The 11,110-nt window shown below is 38.6% G+C and overlaps 1 protein-coding gene across 1 annotated transcript in view; it reads left to right on the forward strand.

Annotated features, from left to right (window-relative positions):
- Positions 1 to 10,886, forward strand: part of RADX (RPA1 related single stranded DNA binding protein, X-linked) — a 56,981-nt gene extending 46,095 nt beyond the window's left edge. The window contains 2 exon segments of the mRNA XM_027765752.1: positions 2,933 to 3,065; positions 10,765 to 10,886. Of these exon segments, the coding sequence (XP_027621553.1) occupies positions 2,933 to 3,065; positions 10,765 to 10,886 (255 nt within the window).
- Positions 10,887 to 11,110: the final 224 nt, after the last annotated feature.

Below are 11,110 nucleotides of genomic sequence, written 5' to 3' on the forward strand. Positions count from 1 at the left end.
TCTCTCTCTCTCTCTCTCTCTTTCTCTCTCTCCCCATGTGCCCTCTGGCAGATTTAAAAAAAAAAAAAAAGCCACAATAAGATCTAGAATCTGCCCCCATCAAAAAAAGGAGGGGAGGAGAGAAAGAAAATAACGGAAAAAAATTATAATATAAATATATTAACAAAGCTCAAAATAAAATTGAAAAATCCCCTAGTGCAAGAGACTAAAAAGGAGGTTTTTTTTTTTTCAGATTTTTGCAATAGGGCACATGTGCTCAAAAGAGAGAGACAGAGAGGAAAGGTGAGAAATCACCCCCGGGGGGGATAGCCATGCTGCAGTCTCTTCTCCATTATTCTCTCAGGATTTCAGGCACACACACAAAAGAAATCATTTTCAAGACACCTGATCTGGAACTCAAACCACATAGCCAGCCATGTGGGATCCCTTGCCTTAACCACTTAAGTCACCTGCAGACTGCCAAAGGAGTTTAAATTTAGTAGTGAGTAAGCTGAGTAAGGTCATTGGCATTTTGCAACTAGAAAAAGGCCTTAATTATTATGGGATGAATGGGGAGAAAAGACCATACTACAGGCCTCCTGCACATGAGGTAGAACTAATATAAAATTATGGAAAGCCAGAAAAACTATGCCTGTAGTCATAGGGATGTATCAAAGAGCTTCCTGTATCCTCTGGGAATTGGATAGGAAAGAGTTGCCTGAGAGAATGTGGCATCCCAGGCCTGTGCAGCATGGAGGGATGGTCACAGTTTACATGACTGCATTGGTAAGGACACTGAGCTAAGGAATTAACACTAATATCTGGTCCAATATCAAGACCCTAAGATCTTGACAAATGCAAGTGTAAAACTACCTTAAAGGAAGATTCTTTATAACCTAGGGTGTTTGGTTGTTTGCAATGGAAAAATAAAATGTACAGAAAATAAATCAATGGTTTAAAATTACAAACTTTCCAAAGAAATGACCTCCTTTGAGGCAATGTGATTAGATGTAACATGTGAAAGAATTCGTACTCCAAGAACAAGAGAACTAGACCACTCAGAAAGATGCTTTAAAATAAATGCTTAACAAGTTAAGAGAATGAATAAAACCTCTAAGTCAAGAGCAGATCAATATGGGATCAACAGTTGGTGTAATGGCTGTGTCGCTGAATTCCCATGTAGTCGACCACGGTTCGAGTCCTGGAACCGGTGACATAAACTCACGCCGGGCGCGCGTACGTGCGTGCCCAAGATCCCGAGAGGAGAATGGAGGAGAAGGGATTGCGGCGTGACCATCCCCCCAAGGAGTGATTTCTCGCTTTCTATTTCTCTGTCTCTCTGTCCTTCTGGTGAGCATATGCACCCTATAGCAAAAACCTCTCCAAAAAAAAAAAAAAGAGAGATCAATATCAAAAAATAACTGTGATATTTGGGAAAGATGTACACATATATGCACACACTAATCACCTGAGGAGCCAAAGAGTAGACAAATGCAAATGAAGAAAGTATTAGTACATTTGGAGACACAGAGGAAATCACACCAGAGGGTGGTAAAGAGACTGGAAAGGTGAAAGAACAGTTGAGAGACATGGTGGATAGGATGAAAAGTTAACTTTCTATTTAAGTACTAGAAAGACAGAATACAGATAATCAGGAAGAAACAATATTTGAAAAGATATTTTTCCAAATTAAAGATACACATATGAATCATTATTTGAAGGATCACAGTGAATCCTGAAGAGAATAAAAATAAATCTACGTCTAGATATATAATAGTGAACGTGTAGATCATCAAGACAGTTAAACATCATAAAAAGTGCCAGAGATTAAAAAAAAAAAAAACTGGAGAGGATTGGGCCAGCAGGTGGCATGGAGGTTAAAGCAGCTGGATCCTACATGGTCAACTACATGGTTCAAGTCCTAGACCCAGTGTCATGAAACTCAGTCCAGCCACATGTGTGTGCATGCCCAAAATCCAGAGAGAAGAATGGAGGAGAAGAGAGTGTGGCATGGCCATCCTCCCTGGGGGTGATTTCTCACTTTCTCTCTCTGTCTCTGTCTCTGACAATCACACCTATCATATAGCAAAATAAACAAGTAATTAAATCCTGCAGAGAATTAAGTTAAACATCTTTTTTTTTTTAAGAAAGAGATTATCAAGTTCCCCAGAAAGAAAAGAAAGACAGAAAGCAAGAAATCACTCCCCCAGGGGGGATGGCCATGCAATAATCCCTTCTTCTCCATTATTCTCTTGGAATTTGGGGCATACACTGCCTGGAGTGAGTTCAAAGCCAATGGGTCCAGGACTCGAACCATGTGGACTACATGGAACTCCAGCAACATAGCCATTATCCCATCTGCTGCTCCCAGTTAAACATCTTAAAAACTGTCAGATAAAACACAAATTTTTCTGCAGAAGAAATGTAATTACATTAAAAGATTTCTCATCAGTAACAATAGATGCATTAAACGGTGAAATAATGGATTCAAAGTGTTGAAAGGAAATAATCTCCAACGCAGAACTTTATCTTCTGAGTAATCAAACAGGCGTGAGGATAAATAAAAGATATTTTCTGGAATTTAGAGACTAGGATAGTTATTACTTAAAGAGTCTCAATAAATTCTGAAGGAAGAATTACTAAAAAATTCTGAAAGAGAACTTTCCAAAACCCTTGGTCAGAAGATGAGGAGCAGTGACTGCCTGAGCTGTGCACAGCTTCCTGCACCTTCCTGCTCCCCCATGCTGGCCTCAGCCCGCTGGCTGGTTGTAGAAAATGATGAAAGAAAGGAATTACTATGATGTTTTGGGGGGTCAAACCCAATGCTACCTAGGAAGAATTGAAGAAGGCTTACAGGAAACTCGCCTTGAAGTACCACCCTGATAAGAATCCAAATGAAGGCTAGAAGTCTAAACAGATTTCTCATGCTTATGAAATTCTCTCTGATGTGAAGAAAAGGGAATTATATGACAAAGAAGGAGAGCAGGCAATTAAAGAAGGTGGAGCAGGTGGTGATTTTGACTCCCCAGTGGACATCTTTGATGTGTTTTATGGAGGAGGAGGAAGGATGCAGAGAGAAAGAAGAGGTAAAAAATATTGTGCATCAGCTGTCAGTAACCTTAGAAGATTTATATGATGCTGCAACAAGAAAATTGGCCCTGAAAAAGAAATTGATTTGTGACAAATGTGAAGGTTGATGTGGTAAGAAAGGAGCAGTAGAGTGCTGTTCCAGTTGCTGAGGTACTGGGATGCAAATAAGAATTCATCAGATAAGACCTGGAATGGATCAGCAAATTCAGTCTGTATGCATGGAGTGCCAAGGCCATGGGGAACAGATCAGTCCTAAAGATAGATGAAAAGTTGCAATGGAAGGAAGATAGTTCAAGAGAAGAAGATTCTAGAAGTTCATATTGACAAAGGCATGAAAGATGGCCAGAAGATAACATTCCATGGGGAAGGAGACCAAGAACCAGGACTGGAGCCAGGAGATATTATCATTGTACTGTATCAGAAAGATCATGCTGTTTTGACTCAACGAGAAGACCTTTTCATGTGCATGGACATACAGCTGGTTGAAACGCTGTATAGCTTTCAAAAGCCAGTTTCCACTCTTTACAACAGAACAATCCAGGTTAGATTGTCAAGCATGGAGATATCAAGTGTGTGTTAAATGAAGGCATGCCAATTTATCTTAGACTATATGAAAACGGTCGCCTAATCATTGAAATTAAGGTGAACTTCCCTGAGAATGACTTTCTGTCTCCTGATAAACTCTCTTTGCTGGAAAAACTTCTACCTGAGAGGAAGGAAATAAAAGAGACCAATAAAATGTACCCGGTAGAACTGGTGGACTTTGATCCGAATCAGGAAAGATGGCACCACCATCTAATATGCTCTTCTACAATGGAGAAGCCTATGAGAATGATGAACATCATCGCTGAGGTGGTGTTCAGTTTCAAACCTGTTAATGGGGACAGTAAATAACACTCATTGCTGGCATTTTCTATGCAATAGTGGATGAGTGAAGAACCATAATATGGCCACTACTTGCTATTTTTTTTGTTTTAATATCCATCTGTAGTAGTGTTTTAAAAGTTAGATGAAGAATAAATGCAAATATAAAAGCTCTGATTTTGCCCTTGTAAGTATGATGACTTCAGTGTGCAAGACACAGTTTTAATGGCTGTAAAATCTACAAAGTTCCCCTAACATTTGTTAAGCCATTTCTTGTCACTGATTTCAGCTATGCACATGGATGAGCTCAGACTGAAATGCCAGGTATATGTATGGACTTCAGTGTATGATCCTTCATTGTCAAGCTATGAAATTAAAATCCTATATATAACTGGTAATCAGGAGAAGAAAAAAACAATTTGTAGGAAAGTGTGTGTTGGTCTGTATAGTTATTTGTATTAAGTGAGACTCATTGTGTTGCCTCAATTTGAAGATGGATGGTATACTATATTTAGCCTGTGTCATCAGTGATAGAATGATACCTTTCTAAAGGAGTTTATCATAATGTGCTGCTTCTTGAAGACTTACAACTCTAGAATTGCATTCCCTTCCATTCTGCCATCTTTTTTTCAATATATATATATAAATATAAATATAAATAATATAAATATATACACATACACATATATATGTATGTATGTATGTATATATGTGACAAAGCCTGGTTACTCCCACCTCTTCCCACACCCCTTCTCTTTGTACCATGAAAAGCCCCTGAGTAGTAACTTCGGGAGTTGGATAACTTACAAAGTGAAACAACCTTTTACATGAAGAAGTAATTTGCATGTGTGATATAGAAAGGTATTTATTAGGTATTACAGGTTTACTTTAAACCACTTATGCTACAAAGTAACTGTAATTTGATGTTGGTAGGATAGCAGATTATGATGAATAGCCTTAATTGTATGTTTTAAAGTATGTTTTCAATTGTATGTACACATACTTAAATTTTGATTAACAGAATTTAAGCAAGTATTGAAATGTATGAATGCCTCCTTAATATACTGATTAAAAGGAAAATAATCTGAAAGAAGAAAAATGAAGCCAATGGTTGTAGCAGAATGCAAGAAACCAGAGTAAGCAAAGTTGATAAGATATTGGTAATTATAAATAAATATATGAGGTAAAAATTAAGAATTATGTTAATGAGTAATTTGGTGGAATTTGAGACAAATTAAAATTTAAATACTATTTAAAGTAAAATAGGTGAGAAGATAAGAATTAAAACACTCTATGCTTGTTGTATCTTTATGGAAAAGGGTAGAGACTGATGAACTGTAAGCTTTATAAATTTAAATACGTGGGTTAGAAATTAAAGGACACACTGAGAGAATAGGTATAGAATGTATACTTTTAAAGCCTTGAAAACTTGGTCAGGGCAGTGGAAGCCAAAAAAATGAAAAGGAAAAGGAAAAGCATGACTGAGAAAATACAAAATAACAGCTGAACTAATTCGGAGTACATTAGTAATTTTAGTAAATGCAAACATGTTAAACTTTCAGATCTCTATTTTAAAAAATAACCGAGTTACACACTGGACACACTTAAGAGACACAAAAATTACATAGGAAGGTTGAAAATAAAGTAATAGCAAAGTACATACCTGATATATACTAACCAAAAGAGAGGGGGAAGCAGTATTAGTATGAGATAAAATGGAACTTAGGAGAAAAACTGTAAGTACAGATAATCAGGGACAATGTAGAATGTATAGACTAGGAAGTCATAATTGCATATATGCGGAGACATCAAAAATTTCCTGGAAAAATATAATTAGAAGATTAAAATTTGAGGCCAGCAAGTGGCATGGTGGTTAAAGTGCCAGACTCCCACATGGTTGACTGCATTTCAAGTCCCAGACCTGGTGACTTGAAAATCATGTTGGGTGCCTTTGCATGCATGCCCAAAATCTCGAGAGGAGAATGAAGAAGGGACTGTGGTATGGCCTCCTCCCTGAGAGGTGCTTTCTCACTTTCGCTCTCTTTGTCTCTCCCTGGAGAGTGCAAAAACTTGAAAAAAAAGAAAGAAAAACACGCTGGGTGCATGTGGATGCATACTCAAAATCCCATAGGGAGGTAGAAATGGAGGAGAAGGGATTGCAGCATGGTTGTCTCCCATGGAGGTACTTTCTCTCTCTCTTCTCTCTCTCTCTCTCTCATGTACTCTCTGAAAAAAAAATAGGATAAACATGTTAAATGTAAGCTTTATCTCTCAACATAAGTTCCATGAAGTTCAAGATAGTTTTAGAAGCAATGATACCAGTCCATTCCTAAAGAAGTGAGGGTCCTGGGAATTTGACTATATATATATTGTATTAATTGAAGAAAAGTGGATGGCCTTTAAGATTTTCATTTTATGATTAGGAAACAAAAAGAAGTCACAAGGGGCCAAATCAGAACTGTATGGTAGATGCCTAATGATTTCCCACTGAAATTCTCACAAAATTGCCGTTGTTTGATGAGAGGAATGAGCAGGGGCATTGTGGTGGAGAAAGACTCTCTGGTAGTTTTTCCTAGGAATATTTCTGTTAAAGCTTCAACTGTCTGAACACACTCTCATAATAAGCAGATGCTATCATTCTTTGACCCTCCAGAAAGTCATCAAGCAAAATCCCTTGAGCATCCCGAAAAAACGTTGCAATGGCCTGTGCTCTTTACCAGTCCACTTTTGCTTTGATTGGACCACTTCCACCTCTTGATAGCCATTGCTTTAATAGTTCTTTGACTTCAGGATCATACTGGTAAAGTCATATGTTATCTCCTATTACATTTCTTCAAAGAAATGTTTAAAATTTCAATGAAAGTTCTGCTGTTCTCTGCAGCTGATCTAGGCACAATAATATTGGCACCTATTTATTGAACAGAAAGTTGACTCAACTTTAATTTTTCAGTGAGAATTGTGTAAGCTAAATCAACTGCAATACCTATGATGTTAATTATCGTTTCTGTTGCTAATCATCGGTTCTATTTAATCAGGACCAATACTGACTAGGAATAAAAAAGATAATTCCAAAACAACAGCTGAAAAGAGAAAAAGTAGAAAAGTAATGATGCAAAAATAAATTTAAAAATTACCAAAACATTATATACAAGGAGGGCTTCAAAAACGTCACAGAGAAATGGAAGTAAATTACAGGTTCATTTTGGTACAAAAGTTTTTGAAATACATGCATAGTTTTTTGCATAATATGCATTTGCAGGGCCTGCGCGGCCTGCCTCCCTATGGGATTTTGAGTATGCATCCACATGCACCCAGCATGTTTTTCTTTCTTTTTTTTCAAGTTTTTGCACTCTCCAGGGAGAGACAAAGAGAGCGAAAGTGAGAAAGCACCTCTCAGGGAGGAGGCCATACCACAGTCCCTTCTTCATTCTCCTCTCGAGATTTTGGGCATGCATGCAAAGGCACCCAACATGATTTTCAAGTCACCAGGTCTGGGACTTGAAATGCAGTCAACCATGTGGGAGTCTGGCACTTTAACCACCATGCCACGACTAGGAAGAGATATTTTGTTTGTTCATTTTTTTAAAGATTCAAGCCACACATTTTTTTAAGTTTACTTATCTATTTCATCTAAATGTTAGTATGGAGACCCTCAACAAGGTCCTCACACCGTGATCCACCCCTATTCTCAGGTAACTTGGATCACAGGCTCAAGTGCACATGCCCAGCAGGCTTAGGGAAGTCCCAGGATGTGAACTCAGAACTTTTTTCATGTGAGTCCAAGTGCATTACCACTGCACAACCTCCTGGCCCCATAAACTCATCTTTAACATTCTGTTTATTCTGTCTGAAAATATATGAAACATTCTAATGTAGGCAAATATTTGTTAAGACCAAATATATCATAATTTCACATTTATATTTCTTATTCAAATTCACAAATAAAGAATTTCTAATTAGGAGGTAAAGATAGAAGAAATTGAACCAGTTGTGATGGATCAGGCAGTAGGGTAGCTCTCTGCAATGCTGGAGCCACATGGAAGACTACAGTTTGGATCCTGGATCAACCTAAAACATGCCAGAAGCATGCACACACTCCCATGGTCCTGGCTGGCTGGAGGGTTGGAGGGAATAGCTTGCTTTCTCTCACTTTCTCTCTCTCTTTTCTCTCTCTCCTCTCTCTCTCTCTCTCTCTCTCTTTCTCAAATAAACTTTAAAAAGTCTTTTCTTCTACAAGAATCCTGGATCTGAAAGACCATATAACTTATGTGCTTTTACCCACCACATATAAAAAGTCTCGGAATAATCATACCATTTCCATCAATACTATTACTAGAAACAATTGAGATATGTGTATTTTGCAATTTTTTTGTCCTTAAGGTGTATCCCACCAAGGATTTGCAGTCAAGTTATTACAAAGTCATTTTTAAACAAAAATGAAAAAAATTTTTTTAAAATATCACAAGTAATTACAAAGATAAATGTCGCAATTATACAGACTGTTATATGTATATACATACATACACATGCTTTTTAAACTTGCTTCATCTTGAGACCAGCAGTTGGCATAATGGCTATGTCACTGGACTCCCATGTAGTCAACCACGGTTCGAGTCCTGGACCTGGTGGCTTAAACTGATGCCGGGTGCATATGCGTGCATGCCCAAGATCCCGAGAGGAGAATGGAGGAGAAGGTATTGCAACATGGCCATACCCCTGGGGGGTGATTTCTCACTTTCTGTCTCTCTGTCTCTCTGGCAAGCACATATGTCCTATAGCAAAAAACTCTCCAAAACAAAGATTGAATCCCTAAACTGAAAGATGACTTTAAGTATATCCTACATAGGGAGCAAATTTTCTCTGTAAAAGATCAAGTAGAAAATATTTGAAGCTTTGCAGGCTGTATAATTTCTTTTGGAACTACTCAGCTCTGCTATCGTAGTATGAAAACAGCCAACCTGAAAGGGACTGGAGAACTATAACTATTACTGTCATGGATGCTGGGCTCAGCACTGTTCAGGGGTATGGGCTAACCAAATCTGAAGGGCTCCCAAACTGGGTAAGAGCTGTGTGCTTTAACTGTTGTGCATACCAAAATGTAGCACTTGTCAGTAGTAGAGGACTAAAAATCCTGAAAGGCTCCCATAGAGGGCAGAGGCCCTTCTGTTAGAGCTTCTCTCTGAGCTAGGCTCCTGGCAGTGGCCAACAGCTCTTAGAGGGTTCCCACATTGGGGAGGGGCCTGTGCAGTTGAGCTGCAGTGTGTACTGCTCAGTTCATGTCAAAAGCAGAGATAAGTATAGCTGAAGGGCTCCAACATAAGACAGAGGCTTTTGCACTGGAGCTGCTGCATATGCTGGGCTCCTGGCATAGTCCAACTGTGCCTAGAAGATTTCTTCAATGGCTTTGCTCTCTTGCATTGGTGCTCCTGCATGAAGGATTTCTGGGAGCAGCTAACAGTACTCAGAAGGCTCCTGGAGTACGGAGGGGCTCTTTAGCTGAAACTTCCACTTGAACTGAGTTCCTGCAGGCAGCCAACAAAGTCTGGAAGGCTCCCATGGGGGATAGGACTTTTGCACTGGAGTTGTTGCCTGCCCTGGGATCCTGAGAGTACCTGGATGACTCCCACAGTGGGGAGGGAATGTGTGTTCCAGCCACAGAATGTACTGGACCCAGGGCTAATCAGGGGCTATGGAAACCAAGGCTGAAGGGTCTCCACAGGAGCAGAAACCATGTGCTTATACAAGCTGTGGCATGAGCCAGGCTCAGCTATGAGGCTCTTATGTTTATTTATGTTTCTTGGAGCAGTCCTCCTACTGTGTTGGTTTTCTTGTGTCCCAGATAGTACAATAATATGTGAGTTTGGATGCCAGGGTAATGGCGCTACTGCTCAGTCTAGCTGAAATGGCAGCTGTATGAACTTGCATGCCTAATAGGGTTTTGGTAGGTTCTCGGAGTTGTAAGACATGTGGAGCATCAGTCCTTGGTGCCAGTTCCACTCTAGCAGTTGTTTTGTTCCCAAAATGGTGCAGCCCTGCAGCAGTTTGGTTCCTGGGAAGCGGAGTTATCCTGGGCAAGAGCCTTCTCTGGAATTATGCAGTCCTGTGGATTTTAGGAACTTCCCTTCACTGGGCCTGGGATAAAGCAGAGTGCTAGATCCCCAGGTAGCTAGAAGTGCCTTCATACACAGTGGTATCAGAGGGTCTGAGGGCTCTCTTAATCACCCTTTCCCTTCTCTTCAAAGAGTTTGTGAAAAATGGAATTAAAGCATGAGTTTATTTCATACAAAAAATTTTGAAATTCACAGTTTTTGCATAATACAGTTTCCATGAATTTTTTGAAGACCTCTCCTCATGTATATACAAATATACATCTGTGCAATTAAAATATAAAAAGAAAATATATATTATTTTGCTTTATAACTTGTAGATTTTGAAAAAGAAAGATAATTAAATTCCAAAGTAGAAAAAAATTATCTTTCTACTCCTTTGAAGTATGAAATATAAGCTGTTTATCTAGAACCTTATAAATGACCTTGAAAACTATGCGGATTTATTTTGCTCCAATAAGAACAAGAAAAGCTTTAAGAACCAAAAAGTAAATATGGATTTGGAGTATCATTTCATGTCTTGACATTGGTATCATCTGTTTGATATGTCCACCTTTATCTGCAGCAGTTTACCATATCATAACTTTTGTAAAATATATGTGATATGTTGGAGGGAAGAAGGAGATGAGGGACAGTGTTAATATTGTAAAAAGAAATCAACTTATGCGATATTAAGTCTGAGTAAATATTTAACTAATTTACAATACTGACCATCCACTTTTAGGTGATATTATAAAAGCTATAACAAAACTAGATAAAGTGCATATCTTGGATATCTGTAATTTCGGTAACAATAAAGTAAAAGTCTACTTGCAGAAAATCTACAGTCCAGAAAACACTCCTTAAAAATTATCAAATGCGGCTGGCAGATGGTGTGGTGGTTGAGGGTGCTGGACTCCCACATGTCTGACTGCAGTTCATGTCCCAGACCTGGCAGCTTGCTTTCTCACTTTCCCTTTCTCTGCCTCTCTCTCTCCCTCTTTAGTGAAATTAAAAAATAAATAAATAAACTTAAATAAAATAACTCTTTTTTAAAAAAAAATTGGCAAATGGGACCAGTAGATGGCATA

This window comes from Tupaia chinensis, unplaced genomic scaffold (assembly GCF_000334495.1).
Source record: "Tupaia chinensis unplaced genomic scaffold, TupChi_1.0 Scaffold139696_1, whole genome shotgun sequence".
Classification (NCBI taxonomy): domain Eukaryota; kingdom Metazoa; phylum Chordata; class Mammalia; order Scandentia; family Tupaiidae; genus Tupaia; species Tupaia belangeri.